Source organism: Alligator mississippiensis, chromosome 5, assembly GCF_030867095.1.
Source record: "Alligator mississippiensis isolate rAllMis1 chromosome 5, rAllMis1, whole genome shotgun sequence".
Taxonomy (NCBI): Eukaryota; Metazoa; Chordata; order Crocodylia; family Alligatoridae; genus Alligator; species Alligator mississippiensis.
In genome coordinates, this window is record NC_081828.1 from 55,343,026 (window position 1) to 55,368,822 (window position 25,797).

The 25,797-nt window shown below is 45.6% G+C and overlaps 1 protein-coding gene across 1 annotated transcript in view; it reads right to left on the reverse strand.

The window, feature by feature from the left end:
• The window catches only part of NIBAN1 (niban apoptosis regulator 1), a 135,749-nt gene that overhangs the window by 54,476 nt on the left and 55,476 nt on the right, over nucleotides 1-25,797 (reverse strand). Inside the window, exons 2-5 of the mRNA XM_019500295.2 lie at nucleotides 14,262-14,392; nucleotides 12,446-12,577; nucleotides 7,121-7,235; nucleotides 4,437-4,598 (exon numbers count right to left, since the gene is read on the reverse strand). Of these exons, the coding sequence (XP_019355840.1) occupies nucleotides 4,437-4,598; nucleotides 7,121-7,235; nucleotides 12,446-12,577; nucleotides 14,262-14,392 (540 nt within the window). The remainder of the gene's footprint in view (nucleotides 1-4,436; nucleotides 4,599-7,120; nucleotides 7,236-12,445; nucleotides 12,578-14,261; nucleotides 14,393-25,797) is intronic.

The following is a 25,797-nucleotide window of genomic DNA, read 5'->3' on the forward strand; positions in this document are numbered from 1 at the left end:
TTACATCTAGCATACAGTCTATAAACCTTGTACATAAATAAAAGTAAACATATCAATACTTTACACACAGTTAAGAGAAAAAGTATAAACGATTAATAATTCAATGGGCAGAGTTAAGGTTTTTTTGAATGCTGGTTGGAAAGAAGTAGTCTATTAACAGAGTGTTTGTAAAAACTGGCCATAAGACTATTGGACTTGCTTAATATTATCTTTTGTTTCCTTGACTTTCAATGGCTAAGTATTTTTAGTGATGTAATATGTCTTATTCTAGTTTTGCTATTAGCAACCTTAAAAATAAGTGATTTTTTTCAGTGGAAATATTCTAGATAATGGTGTCTTAATAAAAGTACCCTCCTGTTTCTTAAAAATCTTTCATCAGCTAAAATCTAGTTACAGAAAAGAGGAAAGAGAAAATATCCTGGAACAGATGCACAAGCCAGCAACAGCTGAGCTGTATGAAATATCATAAAGCACAGAATAACTTACATTAGAAGAAGAAAAGACTCATTAGATGATTTATGCCCATCTTCTGCCAGTGCAGAATTGTCCCCTAGAGTGAAGTAATGAACTTTACTTAAAACTAGAGGCTGCCAGAAGTCCTGTCAAAGCTGTTATATTTGCCCAACAAAAATCCAAAACTTGACAAAAAGGACCAAGGTGTGGACAGCTTACAGAGTGCCAGGAAAACATGACTGCATTCTCCCCTTCCCCCCACCCCAATGAATTCTGTAACTTGCTGCAGAACAAAGGAATTGTTTTGTTAGTCTGGAGCACTTTCATACTGTATGATCACAGCTAAAAGAGCAGACTAATCAGAATGATAAACCACAAGGGGAAACTTTCCCTTTAAGAATGTTGTGGGAAATTGGGTTCAGCTGGCAGCTATATATGGAATACTTATTGAAGCTTTATAGTTTCAATATACTTGAAAGTGCCAAGTGCATGTGTGTTCCTCCCTAGGCTGAGGCTTTTAACATATGTAGATCTGGCCTTAATTTGGAAGAGCCCTCTTGCTCTCTGTCACTGAGGTCTTGGGGATGCTGGGATTTTAGCCACTAGCAAATCTAACCTGGTACAGATCCTGGGGGTAGGAAAGTGTCATTTGCACTAATACAGCTTTCCCTAATTTGTGCAGGATAGGAGAGAGAAGAGCCTGTAAGGGAAGATCTCCAACTAGTGACTTGCTAACTTTGGCACAAAGCCTGCATATCAGCAAGGAAGGAGCAGAAAGAAGGTGGACTGGGCTTTGAAAGGGTGCATGTTGTCATCCATTTAGTGCTGGGACATAGGGCCCTTTACACAAACAGGTTACGGTATAATAGGATCCAATGCGCAATCCACACAATTGTGCCGCCTGCCAAGCAACACATGCATGGCAAGAGCCTCCAATGTGGTACCATGCATCAGATCCCACAGTGCCTTAAACACAACTGCAGCGGGAGCCCAGGATCATAATCCTGTGAGTCCCACAGCAGATGTCAGCTACGGTGACAGCTGCGAGTCCCACAGCAGATATCAGCTATGGGGCTTGCAGTAGGAGCAGCACCAGTAATGTGACTGCTGCTGCAAGCCTCATCAGCTGCAGGACTCACAGCAGGGGTGGTGAGAAAAAACACTGCTGCAAGCCCCACAGCTGACATGATTCACCGCAGCAGCAGTCTTCTCCCTACTGCAAGCCCCACAGCCAACAACAGTCCTGGAGCTTCCTCCCACCCACACCTTCTCCCTACTATAAGCCCCACAGTTGACAAGGCTCACAGGGGGGCAGTGCCAGGAACACTACCACCCATTATGAGTCTCATCAGCTGCGGGGCTGGCAGTATATGGTGCACCCCTGTGGCTGGGAGCCCCCCAGTTGATGGGGCTCCCATCCACAGTGGAGCACTTAGCTACATATTCAATTAATGACATGATTAGAACAAGCTACAAAGTTATTACATATTTAACATTATTTAGCTTGCTTGTTTTATCATGCCATTAAATGGTTAAACATGTAGCTGGATCACAACTTAACCCATGATTAACTCATTAAGCATGGCTTAAGTGTAACATGTAGATGGGGCCATGGATCCTAACAATGTTCATGGCCTCATGTGGCTACAGGTTGCACCTGCCTGCAGCCCACCTTGAGTTCACCCCTGCAGACAGTTGTGTAAATTGGAAAATCAGCTGGAAACACAAGATGACATGCATTGCTCCAATTCATAAGGAGGACTGAGGTCTTTTGCTGCTAAATGAAAGGCATTCATTCCCCTTGTTCAAATCTGTAGATGCTATTTGGTATAAACTGAGATCAAATCACCTGCTCGCAAAAATAAAAGAAACACTCAGTAACATCAGCTGATCCTCTTTTAACTACAGCAATTTTTTCCCTTTTGATTTCACAAATATTTATCTTCAGTTTGTAATATTGGGTATTAGAGGGTGTTCTTTGGGTCTGGTCACTGGTCCTAGAACCAGCATGGGTGACTCATGTTTTGGGGGAAGCCAAAGGGATAACTCTTTTACTTACCTTCTACATTCATTTTGCTATATGCAGGTTTTAAGTACAACTGCCCAAAACACTAGAAGAGATTAAACACGAGATGTTGGGAGGTGCTGAGCACTCCCAATTCCCATGGATGTAAATGCAGGTTGAGTTAGTTCACCAGCTGCAGGGAGGTGTTCAGTTCATGAGGGTCAGTGTGACACCATTCCTGTAATGTCTCATTGTGTTACTGACTTCTCACTTGTTAGAAGTAAAGCTGGGTGGGGAGCTTCTTCCCCTGCCCTGAGAGAATTTTTAAGATTTCAGAAAAAAATTTCCATAATAAAATCAGGCAAAATCTTGAAAATCTTCACAAATAAACAAAAATTCAGTTTAGGTCATTCCATTTCCATTTCAGCTTAATTTTTAAAGCAAGAAGTCATTTTCTATTAAAAAAGTTTCAATATAGGATGTTTCAGAAACATTCAAAACTTTTTTCAACTTTTTTTTTGGAAAAGGGAAGTTATCAATATACACATTATTATTATTATTATTATTATTATTATTATTTTGCTTAATAAATTTGGATGAAAAATTACCAAGCAGCTCTGATTACATAAGGCAATGGGAACCTCTGCCCTGGAGTTTGGAAGCATTTCTTAAGGGTAAATGTGCTCTATTTAGCAGTAATAGCCAAAATAAACAGAATATGTATATTTCTGTAAGCTGGAGCAATTTGGACCATTAACATTGAATATGCTTAGTTTTCATGAAGACACCCATAATGAAGTAAATATACTAATACAGTATCTTCAAGTGGCGTTTATGCGATGGAAACTTAACAAATATTAATTATTCAAGTGTGTACACTTAAGATCTGTTACCACAGAGGTATTTTTGAGTTGTTTCTGATCTTAAGTACATTTAAATTTTGCACAGCACTGGTTCATAGCTATTGTCAAAAGCTGAAGAGTTATAAATAGTAACTAGGCATATACTTTATCAAAATGAAAGCATAGTGAGCTTGGGCGTTTTTATAAATCTGGTGCAAAGTCAAAATGAAATTCAGTCTTGTGCAAACAGCCAAAAATAAAGCGTATGCTCTACTCAAAACCTGTATGAAGTGTTTAACTGGGCCACAGCTGTCGTGCTGCTCTACTGGTATCCAGGGCCCTCCTGAGGGGGGCGCAAATCAGGGTGACTGCCCCAGGCCCCGCACTCTGCGGGGCCCCGGCCCCTCCTGCAGGGCCTGCCTCATGCTGGTGACACCACCGGCTTTGGGTCCGGCCACTTGCCGCCTCCACCTCCACCACCACCGCTGCTGGCTTCTTTGCGTCCAGGCCCCGCACAGGCTGATTTGCACCAGGCCCTGCACCCTGCTAGGATAGTCTCTGCTGCTATCTGTACAATGGAGAGTTTCACCCAAAAAAAACAAACTTCAATTCTGTCACTGATATGTATACATGTTGTAAAGTTTTTGGTCAAATATGGCAGAAATAATATTGAGTCATCTGCAAGCAGTATGTCAGATTCTCACCTTGATTCCCTGGCTGCCAAAAGACATTGTATGTCCAAGAGAACATCTTTGTATAATACTGTAGGAGGACAATCGCCACATATGGTTTTAACATTAAGATGCATGTTTTACACCACCATGAAGAAAGGGAGCACCATTAAAATTGCTGAACGTGCTTTGCACCCAAACATCCTACAACTTATCAAAACCATGTTGAATAACCAGGCACATTCCTAATGAAAAGTTATTGGCTCGTAGACCATGTTTAGTTTTAAACAAATATAGCGATAGCAAGGCAAGAAAAAAGCTTAAGGTATTTAAAAAGAAAGAACCTGCCCAAAAGAAAGAAACTCCCATAATATTTTCTCTTTCCTGAAGATGATTCTTATACCAAGCTAGTCGAGGTTAATGTCAGGTAACAGGAGTAGAGCAGGAAGTCCTAGTTGTGCTTACCATGATTTAAGTGTCTGACACAGTCATTCAATACTGCACTGAATTGTTTCTGAGCATCTGGATCCTCAAAACAGTAGTAGCTGTGTCTGAGATAGGCCTGCCACAGGAAAACTGGAAACTCTTTTGGCAGCTGAACAAAGGGAGGCTCCTTCTCATTTGAAGCTAAAAAAAAATATATATATATATCCAATTTAAAACTTGTAAGTTTGGGGTCTTTTCCACACTGTAACAAACAGAAATGTACCTTGTTGTTAAAGCAGTAGACAAAATAAATACATTTGGGTTAGTCAAATAACAATTCTTCAAGGCAAGCTTGGTTTAGGGAAAGTACAGGTGGTCAGGATGCAGTGTTCACCCAGCCCAAGCAAACAACTAGGGTTGGGAGAACTTGATTTTTTATTTTTTAATAATTCTGACTGATAATATTGATGTTTATTTTTAAGCACTTATTTTCATTTTTAAATTTTCAGGACTGGGCAAAATTAGGGGTGTGGAGGGGTGTAGAACTGCTGCCAGCTGAGTGGCAGAGCTGCGCTCAGTCTCAGGTCCCTCATCCGCTTTGCCACCTCCTCTTCCTTTGTTCCCAGTCCCCTGGGGTTTCTGGGAGTTTGCAGTCCAAACTAGTCAGTACAGTTCTGCTCCCTGCGTCATCATATACTCCATCAGCCATCATTTTCCTGACGTCCCCTTTCTATAAATTTTGATTATTAACAATGGAAAATTTTTGTTGGTCTGAGCATGAGGTGATATTGACCTTTATAGGCATTTACCAATAAAAATCAAATCCTGCCAAGCCTACAAACAACCACTCAGACCGAGATGTGGCATTGTGCACTTGGCACTCATACCTCTGCAGGGAGTACCTCCAAATTAGAGCAGCATGATGGCACTCCACCACTTCTTGTATTCAGATATAGCCTGAAAACTGGGTAAATTGCTAATGCAGCCCTTAGCTAGGCAAAAATGAGGCACCTGCAAGAATCATTGCTTTTTGATGAATTATAGAAGATAAGCAGCAGAGTCTTTATGGTAAAAATAACAAGTTAAACAAGGGAAGTACTCATCTCCACATATGTACTAAACAATTATATTTTAGCTAAAAGGAACAGCATGTATTCCCTCATCCAGTTTCCTTTCCATTTGAGCAGACAGGCTACTTTCTGGAAGCTCTATGAACTTCCACAGTCTGGAATAGAAAGCAAAGGAGGTTCAAAGTCCTATAAAATGTCAGTTTGTGTTTCTCTCTGAACCAGCTTACAGTGTACATGTGAAACTCCATTCATAGTTAAGGAGATTACAAGTTATTGTCTCAATGCTCTGCAATGTGCCTCTGGCAACTCCAGTTACAATCAGTCCCTTTATCAATCATGTTTGGAGCAAAACGATTAAACTTGTGAGGGGAAGTCTTCAGTGTGGTACAAAGGGGAAAAAGCTGCATTAGAAGTTAACTAAGAAGTCTTTGCACAAGGGAATCCCTAAATGGCCTACAGCAGGTGTAACCTCCCCTCCAGTAGCAGGTGTTCTAGAGGCAGGCAAGCAAATGGTTGAGGAATGCTATTTCTGACAAAACAAGGTTTCGGGGGGGGGGGGGGGGGGGGGGGGGGCATTCCAGTAGCTGAGAAGGAATTGGTACTGACAGTGCTCCTTATCCTCCTTCAGAAGCATCTGGAGATCTGGCTTCCTTCAATCTGGAACTTCTCATCTTTGAGGAAACAGGATGGGAATAATCATTGTGGTGCCTAAATTACACAAAGTAGTTTGGAGCTGTTATCTCCACATATAACAACTTCCCTGCTATCTGTATCACAGATACAGAATCAAATACATTCAAAAAACCCTTGCAAGTTTGGGTATTTCAGTGCCCAACGTACTGAAATATATGCATATTTAAAATGCACTGAGAGGGTGGTGCTTTGTATCCTAGCCTGTTTCTGAGTTTGCTCTGTGGAGCTCACAATATCATTATGTAGTGACAGTACAAAAAGAAGTATCCAGTACTTATGTAGATGTCAATTAGTGGCATGTAGCATGCAGCCATTCTGGAGCCAGGATTTGCTGGTTGCCACATGAGGCCAGGAAGGAATCTTCCCCTTTTCTGTTCCTACACATGGCAGGGATTTCTTTTTCTTTTTTGTCTACTGTAATAACATTAAGTATCAACTGAAACGGAAGCTGGGGATTTTGACTGAGTTGCATCAGTGCTCCTGCTGGCACTAACCCTGAAGGTTCCTGCCAAGGAGGTCTTGCCCCTCTGCTCAGTCAGACTGATAGTCACATTTGGGGTCAGGAAGGAATTGGACCACATGGTCAAATTGGTATGGACTGTGGTGGGGGTGTGCCTTCCTTTGGCTTGGCCCTCTTCCTTGGATCTCTCGAGTATTTTAACAACCCTTGCAGCACCAGGACATTGACTGCCATTGTCCCCCTGCTTTATCTCTGGCATATTACAGTGCTATACCTTATAGCTGTATGATAGCATTGATTGTGCAGTTTTAGATTTGACAAGGATATGAATGAGATGGCATGAATAGGGATGATCCTGCCCTTTTCAGCCCCACTATTCTATTATTCTATAAATCTTCTGTTACCTTGTTCAAAATCTAGCCTCAACATCAGCAAAAAAGAGCGCTTAATGGGGAAAAAAAAAACTTGAGGTTTGGCATTTCAGTTTCGATAATGCTTACCAAGAGGATCTGGAAAATGTTTTTCAGACAGTAAATTGTAATCTTCTTCTGAGGTCAATACTTTGCCTCCTACAGGAAGAATGCGATATTTAGGGCTGGCTCCCTTCTGGTAGGCCTGAACATTTGAAAGAAACAGCAAATGTCAAACAAGGTTTAAAAAAGGGTAAGGTTAGCCTATAAAATAACCAGCTCATTTATATAATATTAGTACCTGGATCCTACCTAAAAGGATCAGTTTTGGTGGATTAAATACAGGTTGTTTCCTGGAAAGATCAGGCGTGAACTACTCCGAAATGTGAAAAGGTGGAAAGCATATTCAAGACAGAATCCAAGGTTGAGGAAGTAGAAGGATTGTGGGTTAGGTTACATGGGGGGCAAGGAGAAAGGGATTTGGTGGTAGGGGTCTGCTACAGACCCCCACACCAAGGGGAAGAAATAGATGCGGGGCTCCTGAGGCAACTCTCGGAGACCATAAAAGCTAAAGAGGCGGTAGTCATGGGGGACCTAAACTACCTGGACATCTGCTCGGAGACGCAGACAGCAAGGTCCCATCGCTCACGCAGGTTTCTAACCTGTATACAGGACCTCCACCTGACACAGGAGGTGCATGGTCCCACTAGGGGGAATGCCATACTGGATCTGGTATTGGCAACAGGGGATGACATGATAGGGGACCTCCAGATCGGTAGCCATTTGGGAGACAGTGATCACCTTATAATAGAATTCAACATAAGACGTTGAGTGGGTAAGGTAACTAGTAGGGTGAAAGTGCTAGACTTTAGGAAAGCTGATCTCAATGCACTCAGGCGATTAGTCAAAGAAGCACTACAGAGTAGGAGTTTTGAAGGGATGGGAGCCCAAGAAGGGTGGCTGTGCCTAAAGGAAACGATCCTTCGGGCACAAAGCAAGACGATCCCCGAGCGAGGGAAAAAAGGGAAAGGGGCCAGGAGGCTTCCATGGCTGACCAGAGAAATCCAGGGCAGCCTAAGGGCCAAAAGGGGAGCACATAAAAAGTGGAAACAGGGTGAGATCACTAAAGATGAATATACCTCCTCTGCTCGTGCTTGTAGGGAGGCAGTTAGGCGGGCCAAAGCTACCATGGAGCTGAGGATGGCAACCCAAGTAAAAGACAACAAGAAATTGTTTTTTAGATATATAGGGAGTAAAAGGAAGGCCCAGGGAAGAATAGGACTGCTGCTAAATGGGCAGAAACAATTGGTGACAGATAGGGGGGACAAGGCTGAACTCAACGAGTTCTTTGCCTCAGTGTTCCTAAGTGAGGGGCACGACAAGTCTCTCACTGGGGTTGTAGAGAGGCAGCAGCAAGGCGCCAGACTTCCATACGTAAATCCTGAGGTGGTGCAGAGTCATTTGGATGAATTGGATGCCTTTAGTCGGCAGGCCCGGATGGGCTCCATCCGAGGGTGCTGAAGGCACTGGCCGACATCATTGCAGAGCCACTGGCGGGAATATTCGAACACTCATGGCACACGGGCCAAGTCCCGGAGGACTGGAAAAGGGCTAACGTGGTCCCCATTTTCAAAAAGGGGAGGAAGGAGGACCCGGGCAACTATAGGCCGGTCAGTCTCACCTCCATCCTTGGTAAAGTCTTTAAAAAAATTATCAAGGCTCACATTTGTGAGAGCCCGGCAGGGCAAATTATGCTGAGGGGAAACCAGCACGGGTTTGTGGCGGGCAGATCGTGCCTGACCAATCTAGTCTCTTTCTATGACCAGGTTACGAAACGCCTGGACACAGGAGGAGGGGTGGATGTCGTATACTTAGACTTCAGGAAGGCCTTCGATACGGTATCCCACCCCATACTGGTGAACAAGCTAAGAGACTGTGATGTGGATGACTACACAGTCCAGTGGGTGGCGAATTGGCTAGAGGGTCGCACCCAAAGAGTCGTGGTGGATGGGTCGGTCTCAACCTGGAAGGGTGTGGGCAGTGGGGTCCCGCAGGGCTCGGTCCTGGGACCGATACTCTTTGTCTTCATCAGTGACTTGGACGTGGCAGTCAAATGTACTCTGTCCAAGTTTGCAGATGACACAAAGCTATGGGGAGAAGTGGACACGCCGGAGGGCAGGGAACAGCTGCAGGCAGACCTGGATAGGTTGGACAAGTGGGCAGAAAACAACAGGATGCAGTTCAACAAGGAGAAATGCAAAGTGCTGCACCTAGGGAGGAAAAATGTCCAGCACACTTACAGCCTAGGGAATGACCTGCTGGGTGGCACAGAGGTGGAAAGGGATCTTGGAGTCCTAGTGGACTCCAAGATGAACATGAGCCGGCAGTGTGACGAAGCCATCAGAAAAGCCAATGGCACTTTATCGTGCATCAGCAGATGCATGACGAATAGGTCCAAGGAGGTGATACTTCCCCTCTATCGGGCGCTGGTCAGACCACAGTTGGAGTACTGCGTGCAATTCTGGGCGCCACACTTCAAGAAGGATGCGGATAACCTGGAGAGGGTCCAGAGAAGGGCAACTCGTATGGTCAAGGGCCTGCAGACCAAGCCCTACGAGGAGAGACTAGAGAAACCGGACCTTTTCAGCCTCCGCAAGAGAAGGTTGAGAGGCGACCTTGTGGCTGCCTATAAGTTCATCACGGGGGCACAGAAGGGAATTGGTGAGTATTTATTCACCAAGGCGCCCCCGGGGGTTACAAGAAATAATGGCCACAAGCTAGCAGAGAGCAGATTTAGATTGGACATTCGGAAGAACTTCTTCACAGTTCGAGTGGCCAAGGTCTGGAACGGGCTCCCAAGGGAGGTGGTGCTCTCCCCTACCCTGGGGGTCTTCAAGAGGAGGTTAGATGAGTATCTAGCTGGGGTCATCTAGACCCAGCATTCTTTCCTGCTTATGCAGGGGGTCGGACTCGATGATCTATTGAGGTCCCTTCCGACCCTAACATCTATGAATCTATATACAAAACTGGCCCTTCTAGTACTAGTCTGCCACTGAGAGTCTTTCAAAACGTATGTGCTTTACTGTCTGGTGTAACAAGGGACCCAAACCCTGTTACTCCTGTATAACAGAAGGGGAGGAGAGCAGACTAACAGGGAACCAGGAGTTCCTGCAACTTTAAAAGGGTGTAGCAACCTAAGTCAGCTTAATAGGACTGCAGCTGCAGGAGGGCAGGCCGCTCCTTAATTAAGTGGGAAAAATCCATGTACTGAGCTAGGGAAGGCACATGACAAAGGGGGCATGGCTTCCAGGGCCTGAGCCATAGCTGGCAGTCTGGCCCTGCATGCTGCAGGGAGAGGAACTCTTGAGTGCCTGCAGCAGAGAGACTGGCAGGTTAGTTCTGGGAGATGTCAGGAGAGAGCTCAGGGAAGCTTATGACCCACAGTTAGGTAATGACCCAGAGCTGGGTAGATTTTTAGTTGGGAAGCAGTGGCTTATATTTACGTTGTGATTTAAAATTACAGCCACATCCAGTCCACCGGTTTTAAGTGGTGAAGAGGAGGCCACAGCGGTGCTGCATGGGCACCCAGCATAAAGCCTTGTCCTAGGGTCAGGGACACCAGGGGAGGCTGGGCTGGAACCAACAGCAGCCTTGCCCTGGGTCAGGGATGCTGGGGGGCTGAGCTGAACCGAGAGCAACCTTGCCCCAAATCAAATGCTCAGGGGGTTGGGACAAGGTGCAAGACAGGGCCAAGGGGCCCAGAGTCCAACGATACAGAGGGATGAAGCTGAGAGCTGGGTCTGAATCAGTAAGCCAAGTCTGGAGGCCTGCCGCCAGAGTAAAGTGGGGGGCTAAACCAAGAAGGCTGAGGCCGCTACAAAAGGACAACAGTGTGAACAGAATAACATCTGCAAGGCATGGGCATGGCTGTAGGGGCAGAAGGAGACCACAAAATTAGCCCTTAAGGCAAGTAGGGCCTGAGGAAATTAGCACAGAGACACAGAGAGAGAAAGAGTACCCCAAGCCAGGGGTGAACAAAATACAGCCCACGAGCTGCATCCAGCCTACCAAGTGCTTCAGTCCAGCCCATGGTGGGGCCCTTTGGCCCCGCCCAGCCAAGGCATCGGGGCAGCCCAGGCCATGGTCTTGCTGTTCTCAGGAATAGAGGTGATGTCTGGTGCAGAGCACAGCCCATCCTATCCCTGCGTGTGGCTCCTGTATATGCTGGGAGCTGCAGTTCATGGGGCTGGGCAGTTGGGAGGGGGCAGCACGGTGGCCAGACTCAGCTTCCTGGCAGTGCCCATAGTGGTGGCTCAGTCTGCCCTCACACTTCCAGATGCCACTGCCACACCTGGCTGCCCTGCCAGTGTCCGTTCCAGAGTGCACCCTGGCCCATTTGCCTTGCACCCACCACCAGAGGTGCCAGACAGAGTGGGTAGGCAATCAGGGTCTCTGGAGAGTGGCTTGGGAGACCCATAGGCAGGGTGCACTCAGACAGGCAGATGGGATGGGGCCACAGGCAGCCAGGGAGTGGCATCTGGGAGCCGGCAGCTCTGGGGCTGGGAACAGGTTTGCAGGGCAATGAGAGTGAGGGGCCAGGGCCCAGAGCACCCCTGCAATACACTCCCCACATATCCCTGTGATGGGCACTGGTTCTGCGCTCTCACCACCCCATGATCCCGGTTTGTGGTGGGTGTGGGGTGGACAGGCCCGGGACTAGACAGGATCAACTGGCATCTCCCCACCTCTCCCCACATCCACACTATGCCAGGCAGTGTAAACAGTCATAACGGGTCCAAAGCCAAGGCAGCATCCCCAACCCCCTGGCCCTCAACAGCTCACTAAAACTCCAGCCTAAATAATTGCCCACCCTTGCCCTAGGCTCAGCATCCTCCAAGGACAGCCTTCCCTCATTACCTTTCAACATCAAGGTGTGGTAGATGAGGAAGCGGGGCAAGAGAGACACTAGGGGGCATCATGGTGGCCCTCTGGCACCATCCTGCCACATCTGGCTAAAACTAACTCGGCCACTAGCAAAAACTGTGGAGCTACAGTCATTAAATAGAAAGGTGTGCTATGGTCTGCTAGAAGCAACAGAAATACTGCTAGTGAAATTCCAGTCCCACAAGACTTGTTATCGAGCACACTGACAGGAACTTTAGAAGTGTTTTTAGATACATAAAGGGAAAGAGAGAATTGGTGTTAACATTATTTATTAACACCTCCACAATGTTTGATAAATAAATGTTTGATAAAAGTATGTGTTATTCAGTGATGTTGTACCTACTTATCTGGGGACAGGATATGATCTCTTAAATATAATAAAGAGCACCTCCATCAGCCAAAAATTTGCTTCTACAAGATGTTATTGACCAGTTTGAGAATCCAGAGGTACATGATAGAATGCATTTTTACCTCTTTGTTCTCAAAGCACTCCACTGCATAGTCATTTTTCACCACGATGTATCTATCCTTCCATCTCTTCAGATCTTCAGCAAAATGCAGGATCTCTGCCTCATACAAGATCATCCCAGGTTCTGCAGGGGGCTAAAAAGAAAGGTACCAGGTTTAAATGATTTTGCACAGACACTGCCTCTTTTTAAGCCCTCACTTCTAAAATTTTCCTAGGGTATATTATATTAGCAAGTGTTATTCCAAAGCTTCTCTTGAAATCTGAAGAATCATCTGTTTGAATCAGGAAGACACAATGCACAGTCAACTTCCTGCGACTCCAGTAGATTCTGCTTCTCTCATTTTATTTCTAGTTTTACTGGAGCAGAGACATTTTTATTAACCTTTCAGTTTTCACGGTGGTATGTTAATACATAGATTTATAAACTTTAATTTCAGTACTGGTGCACCATTCACAAAACCACCATTGCAGGCTAAAATTATATTATTTTAGAGAAGTGTATGTTGTAGCTGTGTTGGTCTAAGGACAAAGGCAGACAGGGTTATTTGGGTAAATCTGTTATCTTTTATTAGACCAAATCAAATAATTGGAAAAATTCTGTTTTGTTTTGTTTTTTTTAAACCAAAAAGAAAAAAAAAATCCAACTATTTGAACTGAGTTGGTCTAATAAAAGAGATCAGATTTACCCAAAGAACCCTGTCTACCTATTAATTTTAGAGAAAAAACTTGATATTTTGGGACATGTTAAAGCTTTGCTTTCACTATTAACTATTTATCTTTTCAATTGTGTATGTCTGAGTGCAGTCTCTTTGCTTAGCCAATTCACATTAAGAATGCAAACAAGTGTCCTACACTTCCATCAAGTGCAGACTTAATGATTTCATGCCAATCTGAAATCCCAAAGTTTGCACCCCATCTCTCTATTAAGATCCATTTCTCTTCATTTGCCTGTGATAAAACTGCATGCTCATGCTTCATATGCTTAGTCTACAAATAGTGTTTGATGGACATTGCCTATCCTATCCCTACAGAGTGCTGAAGACATGGCTTATTGATTTGGCTGAATCACTCTTCCTGAGTTCTACCACTCTCTTTATTCCAAGATACCAAATAAGACCTTACAGTTGGTCAGAGCACCAGTATTCCTCCTTCCTTGTATTCAACTCTGAAAATATATGTATTTTACACCAGTACTTTATGTTCCAAAATACACTCTTGCTCAAAAAGGTTATATAAATTACTTAAGGTCTAAATTATCTAAAACAGAGCCACATTTTCAAAAGGTTTCTCCCCAACAATTAATGTTGCACCCATTTCATTTTTCCACTTAAGAACACAAAATACTTTCATGACGAAAACTATATGCATTTGGGAACTTATAAAAATCTATCCTGTAAAGCACACAGAGTTTTGAACACGAATGGACTGAAATATAAAAATACGCACACAAGATGTCTTCCATATAGTTTGCAGAGAAATATCCCAAAACCCAAGATATGAAAATGGGCATGAAATGAAAATGGAAATAAGTCATTATGTTTTGACATGCATGTGACACATTTAGGATATTTGGGTTTGATTTTCAGAGCTGGCAAGTCTCTGCAACTCCAATTAACTTCGTCTGAAATTGCCAGTATTCAGCACTTCTGAAAAATCAACCCCTTGTGATTATAGATGTATTCTTGAATTCCAGATCACATTTTGCATACGTTTTAGAGTACTGTGCTAATAAGAGAGTTGCTTCTGTGGTAGAATAGCAAAATTATACTGCAACGTCACAGAATTGACATATGAGAGACCCACTGGATTTCCTGTTACCTTGATTTTTAGGAAATGAGACTGGGAGTCTTGGTGTTCTTCCAGTTCATTTTGTATGTGCTTACAGAAAGCCACAGAATACTGGCGCTTGTAGTGCGGGCTGAAGTTTTTGATTACAGCTTCAGTTTTCCCTGAAACAGAACACACAAAGGTTAAATTTAATTTGCATTCATTTCAGGAGATGCATTATAGAATCCTATCTGTAGGGGTCTACCCCATTCAAGGAGGCAGGCAGGCACTTGATTTCCTGGACAGATCATGAGGCCAGCAGCCATTTCCATGGGCTTATCATGGCCAGTCCCCCACATGGCTCTGATTGGCTGAGCAGCCCCGGTGGTACCCTGCTACTGATTGGGTGAGAGGAGTGGGGCTGCACAACAGGCAGCCCTCTCAGCCAATCAGCAGTGTGGAGCAGCGGCAGCAACTAACTTGCCTACTCCCTTTTGTATCAGCAGCCTCCCTCCTCCTCCCCCTGGTGGGCTGTGTGGCCAGGCCACAGCAGCTGTGAAGACTGCTGGCTCCAACTGGAGAGCCAGCATTTCATTTTTAGTAAGTTTTCTTTTCCCTTGTGGATTTCACAGACATCACCCAATTTAGCGATTTCCATTGTGGAATCAGAAAAAATATATGCCTTAAACTTTGATTATTTTAGTTATAAGATGACATAACCGCTTTGTGTAGAATTGCTGGCTTGGTACAGTAGAACAGATAAGGGCAAGTGTTTGTTCTTTGTAACTCTTCTGCAAATGCTTTGCTCACCGCGGCCTTGAAGGTAGAAAAAAAAAAAAAAAAGTATGTACAAAGTAGATTTCCAGGTGCAAGAAGGAGGTTTGTGAACTAACCCTATCTCCCCCATAATTCCCATCCTGATAACAGCAAAGAAATAATGAAGTAATATTATAGCCGCTTTTCATGCTAATTTCACTATATGATCACGTGAGTTGTAAGCGACTGTTAAAAAGTATATAAGCCTCCTGATTTTGTTCTTGGGGGGGGACCCCTTCCAAGTGCTTGGGAAATCCATGTCACTTTGGAACTCCCCCTACAGCTGTAGTTTCTTTTGAATAAAAGCTTCTGCTGACCTGACCCAAAAGTACTCTGTGTGTGTTTCCACGACAATTCCTGGTGCCGTGACTCGGATCCAGAACACAGGCTGAGGAAGGAGGACCGCAGGCTACCCCCCCCCGAACCCTGAGGCGCCAAACTTGAGAGGTAAGAGACCTAATTCAAAATCTCTATTGGGGTTTCGGAGGAGGACTGCCTGTAGGCTCCCAACTTGGCCGTGGTAACTGGATCTGAACCTTGTTAAAACAGGTCAGTCTGAACCTTACTGCCGGCTAAAATTTTCTGTCTGGTAAAGGATCCCATTTTGTGTCTGGTAACGTACGTTTTAGGGAGAAACTGTTTGAGGCACCTTCATCCAACAGCACATCGGGCTTGTAGTTAATGAACTAAGGCGGTGTGGGTTAGGAGGTCTGGCTGACTGAATAAATGTGCATGTGTGTGTGTATTTAGAAATATGAGCCACTGACCAGGACTGAGACTACGGTTGGGCTCAGCCGCCCCAATTCTGCCTGACAGGGCAGTTTTGAAAGCAAGGGGGCCCAACTGGAACCTCGTGACCCAGTGGACAGGGCTTATTGAATGAATGTGTGTGTGTATTTAGAAATATGAGCCACTGACCAGGACTGAGACTACGGTTGGGTTCAGCCACCCCAATTCTGCCTGACAGGGCAGTTTTGAAAGCAAGGGGACCCAACTGGAACCTCGTGACCCAGTGGACAGGGCGTCTGAGTGATTTTGTCTTTTCCAAACCCCTCGTCCCAGTAGCTTCTGCCGAAAGCAGGAGTGAAAGGATCCCTCTAGTGTTTCCCTCCCCATTTCCATTTTATGAGCCGGTGTCGGGTCAGAAGCCTTTTGTCCGGGCAGTGAAAAACTGCGGGGCAAGGCACTGAGCGGCCCGGACATCCTAAATAAGCCTCTCCTACGTCTCCCTGTGTGACTGAAAATGGGAACAAGTCAGTCTAAACAGGTTCCTGTCCCCCCTAAGGGGACTCCGGCGTACTTTATGTACACACACTATTCTCCCGAGACTTGCAAGTACCTGGATAAGTGGAACTGGTATACTAGGGATGATCCTGTGAAACATTTTCCACAGGAAGGAACATTTGATCAGGATAAAATAGTGCACTTGAGAGGGGCGTTAGAGTCCCGTGGATCCAAAACACCACAAAACCAGTGGGACGCGTTCTTTTATTGGTATGATGAGATGTCCAAAAGGCGGACAGAATCTCAAACTAGGAGCCTAAAAGACTCTCAAGAAAAATTAAAACAGCAGTTAAAAGCTGTTCGGGAAAAATTGGCTGCTCCCCCAAATTACACGCTGGCCACCGCTCCAATGTATCCAGCATTGCCCGGGGCGCCCCCACCACCGGAGCCAGCAGAGGATATCCTTGACCTTTGTTCGAACCCCGCTCTCCTGGGACTCCCACATCAGCAACAACCGGTTCAACATCAGGCTGCAGCCCAGGCTAGTGACCCATTAGCTGAAGCTCCTTCAGTAAATCCATCCACGGAGCTTAATAGTCCGGACTCATCCACCATATCTGCCACTCAATCATCACCAGTGTGGCAATTTACTCCTGGGTCACAACCCACCACAGGTGTATTTAGAAGAATGGGAATAGGCATGGAAAGATCTCCCATCAATCTGAGATCCCGAACTACACAAGTTTACCCCCTAAAACAAATGCCAGGCATTGGCACCGATGGACAAAATATAGTAACTGTGCATGCACCCTGGACTCCAGGTGATCTCTACAATTTAACTCAAAAGTTCCCAAAAATCAGGGAAGACCCAGAAAAATTTCAGGAAGAATTGCAGACTGTTATAAATTGTTATAATCCAACATGGGCTGACATTAATCAGCTCATGCGATCCATTTTGCCCAAGGAGACTATGCTACGTCTGTACGCTGCCTGTACTTGGCCAGATCAAAACCCAGGGATTGGCCAAGACTTTATTGACAAGAGAAATGCTTTGGTTCAGGCAGTTCTCACAATTTGCCCAAAAAAGGCAGACTGGACCAAAATAAATACCTGTAAACAAAACAAAAATGAACACCCCAGTGACTATTTAGAACGCCTCAAACAGGCATTTGAACGATACTCAGGAATGGATAACCCAGTCGGAAATGCTAAACAAGCAATAGTGGCAGCATTCGTCCAGGGACTTAACCCTAAAATTGCTGAGAAAATTCAAACAGTAATTATTGGCTGGGAAACTAAAGATTTGACCGAAGTCCTTGCTGCGGCTAACCATTTTCATAACAAATTGGAACGGTCTAAAGACAGTGCCGAGTTTAAGTTAATGGCCTTACAGATTTCTCAGTTGCAGGGTCCAGGTAGAGGAAGGGGACGAGGACGGGGAAGGGGAGGCCCGGGTAGATTCAGGGGAAGAGATAGATCCTTGAGCCCACAAAACCCAGGCTATGGGAACCAATGTCATTATTGCAAGCAAGAAGGACATTGGAAATCAGAATGCCCCAACCGCCCCGGCCAAGGACCCAGACCCCAGCCCCCACCTCCACTTCCTGTCAATTTTCCCAGTGTTGAATAGGACAGCCTGAGGGACAGTGACATCATTGCTCCTTTGCTTGCTACTGACCAATCTGGTCCGTTTGTTGAATGCCTTATTTCTGGTAAACCTGTCTCCTGTCTTGTCGACACCGGAGCGTCCCGCTCCACGCTAAAGGCTGCTGAGTTTCCTTTTCTACCTTATTCTCCTGAAACTGTAAATGCTGTCGGTATAGGCAGACAACCTATCCCACATCCCGTCTCTGAACCTGTCTCCATCTCTATTGGCCCTTTGTCTGAGAATCATGCCTTTCTTCTTAGCCCCTGTGCACCTGTCAACCTTCTTGGTAAGGACTTGCTGTGTAAACTGGGATGCGTGATTTATTGTAGCCCAGATGGTGTTTACCTTGAGGTACCGGAACACAGGGAAACCGAGCTTGTGGCTTTGCTAACCCAGGAGTACTCTGATTCTGACACTTCCTTCTTGCAAGAGGAACTGTTGGCACGAGTACCTCCACAGCTGTGGTCCACCCATGCGAATGAAGTGGGGCACATGCTGAGTGCTGAACCAGTGCGTATCATCCTGAACCCTGCCAAGCCACTTCCTCGTGTCCCACAGTACCCCATCTCAAAGGAAGCTGAGGAAGGGATCAAGCCTGTCGTTTCCTCACTCCTTGAGCAAGGGATTATTGTCCCAATACGCTCCCCTTGCAACACACCTATCCTACCTGTCAAAAAACCTGGTAAAGATACGTATCGCTTTGTGCAAGATCTTCAAGCTGTAAATGCCGCTGTGTTACCCGCTTTCCCCGTGGTCCCTAACCCTGCCACTATTCTTTCCTGTATCCCTTCAGATGCTACATATTTCACAGTAGTGGATCTTTGTTCTGCTTTTTTCTCTATCCCCGTTCAAAAGGATAGCCAGTATCTGTTTGCATTTACTTATCAGGGATTTCAATATACCTGGACAAAACTCCCTCAGGGATATACAGAGTCCCCAACCCTGTTTTCCCAGATCCTAAAAAAAGATTTGGATCCTATCACGTTCAAAGGGGGGTCCACCCTTGTTCAGTACGTTGATGATCTATTGTTAGCCTCACCCACTTTAGAGGCCTGTGAGCAAGATACTTTGACACTCCTCACAGCTTTAGCTCAGAAAGGCCACAAGGCCTCAAAATCTAAATTGCAGCTCTGCAAGTCTAAGGTACATTATTTAGGGCATGATATCTCAGCAGGAGAACGACACCTTTCCCCTAGTAGAGTTGAAGCTATCCTCAACATTCCCAAACCTATGACTAGAAAACAGATGAGGGGATTCTTAGGTGCAACGGGTTATTGTAGACAGTGGATCCTGGGTTATGCTGCTTTCGCAAAACCCTTGCAAGCATTCACTCATGATACCACCCCGGAACCCCTCCCTTGGACTCCTGAAGCCGAACAAGCATTTGTGGTCCTTAAGCAAGCCCTCACTCTTGCTCCTGCTCTTGGACTTCCTAATTATAAGAAACCCTTTACCTTGTTTTGTCATGAACGGGAAGGAATCGCTTTAGGAGTACTCACTCAGCTGCATGGTGAAAAGCATCGCCCAATTGCATATTACAGCTCTGCCCTTGATCCCGTAGCTGTGGGACTTCCTCCTTGCCTCCGTTCAGTTGCAGCTGCTGCTTTGTTGGTTGAAAAGGCAGATTCTCTAGTTTTGGAACACTCTTTAACCGTTGCAGTTCCACATGCTGTGATGGCCCTTCTGCTCAAGGGCAAAACTCAGCACATTTCCAATTCCCGTCTTACTAAATATGAGAAACTTCTACTGTCAGCTGCAAATGTAACCTTAAATCGCTGTTCAATTCTGAATCCTGCGTCACTTCTGCCTATTGCCTCTGATGGTAAGCCTCATGATTGCCTGTCTATCACAACTCAATTGTTAACCCCTCGAACTGACCTCAAGGACATTCCTATCCCAAACTCTGACCTTGTTTTGTTTGTTGATGGTTCCTGTCTTAGAAATGATGCAGGCAAATTAGTTGCGGGATATGCAGTATGCACTCAGTATGCTGTTTTGGAAGCCTATTCTTTACCCCAAGCTCGTTCTGCTCAAGTTGCTGAACTCACTGCTTTAACACGTGCTTGCATTCTTGCAAAAAATCAAACCACAACCATTTATACTGACTCTAAGTATGCTTTTGGTGTTGTTCATGATTTTGGACAAATCTGGAAACAAAGAGGGTTCCTCACTTCATCAGGGACCCAAATCAGTCATGGTTGTTATGTAAAAGCACTCTTAGAAGCTGTTCAATTGCCTCTTGCTATTGCTATTGTTAAATGTAAAGCTCATGAGAAACCGTTTGATGATGTCACACGAGGAAATGATCTGGCAGACCGTTCTGCCAGAAATGCGGCCCTTTCTGGCCCACAGGCTCCTAACTCTGTTTTTGTTTGTTTTTCAGCAGACCAGTCTCCTTTGGCTAGCCTTTCAAGTCTGGCCCTTCTTCAAAATCAGGCCCCAAAAAAGAAAATAAATAACTGGCTGCGTGCAGGATGTTCACTGCACCCCGACTCTCTCTGGCGCTCCCCGGACGGCCGCCTGGTGGCGCCTAGAGAGCTTTTGCCACATCTTGCTCGTTTAACCCACTCTGTGGCCCATACGAGCAAGGGAGGAATGATTGCTACAGTACAAAGAAATTGGTTTGCCCCAAATTTTCCTTCCATGGCACAACAGTACTGTAGCTCCTGTCCCATCTGCTTAGCTCACAACATTGGGCAACGGGTAAAAACAACACCCGCAGCCCATCCCCCTCCATGGGGACCGTTTGTAAATCTGCAAATTGATTTTGTGCAGCTACCTAAGTGCTGTTCTTATGAGTACATTCTTGTTATTATTGATGTGTTCTCTGGATGGGTGAAAGCCTACCCATGCGTACGTGCTGATTCCATCACTGTAGCAAAGAAATTGCTCAAAGAATTCATCCCTAGATTTGGATTGCCTCTCACAATAGATAGTAACCGTGGCACCCATTTCACAGGACAGATAGTAAAAAACATCTGCCAAGCACTCAACATACAGCAACACCTACACTGTAGTTATCATCCACAGTCAAGTGGTGCTGTAGAACGTAAAAACTCTGATTTAAAAACGCGCATTTCGAAGATTTGTGCTGAAACAGGCCTCAAATGGCCTGATGCACTGCCCATTGCTCTTATGCACATTAGAAACACTGTTAACAGAAAACATGGCCTAACCCCTTATGAAATACTCATGGCACAACCCATGAGGATGCCAGCTACACCACCTGTTGCCCCTCACCAAACAGACCTACAATTAACTGATGAAACTGTACTAAATTATTGCAAGGCATTAATGAAGTATGCCAGGTCTGTTCATTCACAGGTCCAAGAAGCCTTACCTCAACCACCGGATGTTCCCTGTCACAACCTCGAACCAGGGGATTGGATCTACGTAAAGGTCTATCAACGGAAAAACGCACTTCAACCCAGATGGAAAGAACCTTTCCAGGTACTTCTAACCACTAATTCTGCTGTTCGTTGCCAAGGTCACCAAACGTGGACTCACGCCTCGCACTGCAAGAAGGTATCACCTCCATTGGACCCCTAAGCAGCTGTATTCCAACCAAGGTTGGGATCTTTCCCTGAGGCCAAGGACAAAGACCCTCAGGACCTCACTCAGGCAAGTGAGGAGCATCAGGGTGCAAGTGCTAGTAACCTCTCCCCTGCACCCAACACCTCAGCCCAGCCGGATTCATCAGTTGAAGAACGAAAATATCGTCTTCGGCCTCGAAGAAAGTAAATGCTCCCATTCGGAAGATCACCACCTCGATCAAAACCAAGAGCCAACATTATCAGTCCTTTAGGTAACTTGAGCCCAGAGGACGAAGAAAGACTTTGGCTGCCATCCTGGGTTTGGCTGGTAGTGTTCTTTTTCTTACTGGTGCTGGTTATGTTTGTTGTTAAGATTCTTTGTCCCTCCTGTATCTAAAAATGGCACTGATATCCTTATATATCACACTTGGGTATCTCAGTATCACCCAAGGGGGGTGGGAGAAAAATTTGTATTTGCAGATCTCCCATGCGGTGGCTCAAGCTGGAAATAAAAGTGACTGCTGGATATGCTCTCACAGCCCAGCACACCTACACCAAGGAATCCCAATGATCGGAGTACCAATATCCCTCCAGCAATGGGGAACAATAAACGGCGGCTTCGTTAGACACTACTCGTTAGCTGCCCATCGGTCCGCTCCTAAAGAATGGAGGGCCGCCCCTGCTAACTGGATAATCTCCCCAAGAGTAGAGGCGCCTTTCTGTTACAGATCCAACAACACCGGAGCTTATAATAAAGCCACACCTGTAGGACACTACCCTCATTGCCTAACTACTCTAAATTATAGCCCTAGTAGCACCAGTGGAATCCTGTTGGGTAACGTACCCTCTCTCAATTGTACAGGATTCATGGTCTACAACTTTTCTAAGGAACCTCATGTTGCTCTCATTGCAAACAGATCAAAATTTTACATTCACTCCAATTTTACTTCTTGTAATATATCTCGGTCCAGCAGAATAACAGCTGAACGTGGACCGTCCTATACGATGCATATCAATCAAAAGTGCCGGATAGGGCACAACAACTGCCGAGATTTGAGTACCCTTTCTGCCCCAGGCCTTTACTGGCTCTGCGGAAACAGGGCTCATAAAATCTTGCCCTGGAATTGGGTGGGGGCATGCACTCTTGAACGTGTTATCCCTGGTTTCAAAATGCATAGTGCAATATATCTGGAACAAGTAAAAAATTTCAACCATCACATGAAAAGGGCGGTTAACCCCTTAGCTACCAAAAACACAGGGTTCCATCGATTTGTGAGAACCTTCATACCGTGGCTTGGAGTAAGAGAATCGGAACTAGCCATAATTAACATTTCAGCCACAATGGAAGCTATGGGAAATGCCACTGCGGATGCAATTCAGGCTCTGCAAAAAGAGATCTCCCAGATCTCACAAGTAACTATACAACACCGCATAGCCCTAGATTACCTATTGGTATCCCAGGGAGGAGTATGTGCCTTAGTAAACTCCACCTGTTGTGTCTATGTCAATCAGGACATGCGAATCGAAACTGACATTCGCAAAATCCGAAATCAGTTAAGGGTCCTACATCAAGTGGCCTCAGAAAATACTGACTGGGGTCTAGAAGAAATGTGGTCTTGGCTAACCTCCTGGCTCCCAGATTTCGGGGCCCTTGGCAAAAAAATCCTGTATGGAATATTGTTTGTCTTAATAGTTCTGATAATGTTCTATGTCTTAATGCAACTGATCCTCTGCTGCGTGAAAGCCAGCAGGGGAAGCTTTAGCAAGGCAAGAAAACCCACAGCAGAGTCTAGAATAATGGTGTTACAAAAGTGTGAGCAGATTGAAAAAAAAACATGAAAGGCTGCATGATGAAATAGAGGGGCTCATGAGAATGGAAATTTAAGGCTAAAGTGAGACTAAATAGTCTCAAAGGGGGGGGCTGTGGAATCAGAAAAAATATATGCCTTAAACTTTGATTATTTTAGTTATAAGATGACATAACCGCTTTGTGTAGAATTGCTGGCTCGGTACAGTAGAACAGATAAGGGCAAGTGTTTGTTCTTTGTAACTCTTCTGCAAATGCTTCACTCACCGCGGCCTTGAAGGTAGAAAAAAAAAAAAAAAAAGTATGTACAAAGTAGATTTCCAGGTGCAAGAAGGAGGTTTGTGAACTAACCCTATCTCCCCCATAATTCCCATCCTGATAACAGCAAAGAAATAATGAAGTAATATTATAGCCGCTTTTCATGCTAATTTCACTATATGATCACGTGAGTTGTAAGCAACTGTTAAAAAGTATATAAGCCTCCTGATTTTGTTCTTGGGGGGGGGACCCCTTCCAAGTGCTTGGGAAATCCATGTCACTTTGGAACTCCCCCTACAGCTGTAGTTTCTTTTGAATAAAAGCTTCTGCTGACCTGACCCAAAAGTACTCTGTGTGTGTTTCCACGACACCATGAAATTGCAATTTGAGTAGATCCCTATATATCAGTAGTCATTCCATTCAAACATACAGTAGTCATACTGCCTAACAGCAGCCAATGTAGCATTTCAATGCAAGTCCAAAGACCTTAATAAATGCTAGGGGTACAGGAATAAAGACTTTTTGGGCCAATACTGATGGGCGATTATTAACGGGCCATATCAACCAATACCGATCCGAATGCCAAGACGCAGCCTGGAGAGCAGTGTCAGGCTGGTAAGTCTGTGGGAGGGCAAGGACAAAGGGGGGGGCATCAGATTGAGGCCCCCACAGTGAGGGAGGGAGTGGGGCTGGGGCAGAGCCAGGTGCCACAGCTGGGATGGGGTAGGACACAGGATGAAGCAGTGAGCAGCTCATCCAGGGGGGCAGAGGGGTGGCTCCTGCTGCTGCACACAACCCTAGGAGAGGCATGGGGGGCATGTGCCCCCCTGATCTGTGTGGGAAGTGAGGGCAGGCTACTGCTGTGCACTCGGGGCTGGGGGCAGCGCCAGGCTTTTCCCACTGGGGGGGGATCTGGCCTTGATCTGCCCCTCCATGCCCCTTCCCTCCCCCCGCTCCTTTCCCCCTACAGACTTACCACCCAGATGCTGCTCTCCAAGCTGCCAGGCTGCACTTCTGGCCACATGCATGCTGCAGCTGCACATATGCACATGGCATTTATCGGCAACTTTATTGGCCATATCAGTCAAAAAGAGTCGATTGCCGATAATGTCGATTTTCCTTTTATCAGTGCTAATACAATATGGACTGATGCATCAGTGCACCTCGAACAAGTGCATTCAGTTACGTGACAATACAATAGGGAAAGTTTTATTAAGGCCCTTACTGGTAGGCCTTCTGCGCTCAGAACCAAGAAGAGATATTGTGCATTACACTCCACAACTGCAAACGTAACTCTTATTGATATGCAATTAATATTTACTGTATTTACTCAAAAGACGACAAGGTTTTCTTCCCCTCAATCAGTAGAGGTGCACCGATACATTGGTCCCATATTGGATCAGCATCGATATAGGAAAAATTGACAGTATTGGAAATTGGTTTTTTTTGTTTGTTTTTTTTTGCCTGATGTGGCCAATAAATGCCCCGTACATGTGTACAGCAGATCAAGGCCCCCACAGTAAGGGAGAAAGTGGGGCAGGGGCAGGTGCTGCAAGCAGTTCACCTGGGGCATGCAAGGGGGAAGGGAGGTAGGCTGTCACTGAGGGGGCCAAAGCCAACTGCTTCCCAGTGGGGGGGGGGGGGTTGGGCTATGGCTGTGCTCAGGATGGGTGGTGGCACTGGGAAGGGAGCTATGGTGAATTTTGGGGTGGCTGCAGCCCCCCCATAACTCCCTCCCAGTACCATCTGCCCAGAGTGCAGCCCAGCTGGGAAGAGCCTGGCATTGGCCAGGCCCCAGCCCCCACCTCACCCTGCACACAGATCCAAGGACACACAAATCCCAGGGTACGTGCAGGGTGGGAGCTGCTCACAGCTCTGTTCCACACCCCACCCTGGCTGAGCAACCCCCGTCCCTGCCCCACTGCTTCCCACACTGCAGGGGCCTCAATCTGTCTCCCCCCCCCCACTCCCCAGACTTACCAGCCCAACGCTGGTCTCCAAGCTTCCTGGATACATATTGAAATTGGATCGGTATCAGCTGGTATGGCTCCTTAAAAAAAAAATCAGTCACCGATACTGGCCCAAGAAATCTCTATCAGTGCACCCCTACCAATCAGCATGGGGAGAAAAGCCCCATGTCTTATACTTGCAGACAAGAAAACCTCATTAAATACATTCTCTATCATTAAACTGCTGCCAAAAGCAGCATATGCTTAGCAATCAAAAACAACTATAATGTTGATTAAATGCAGCCAGCACAGAGCATAATTATAAAACACATGACCCACACTGGGCAAACAT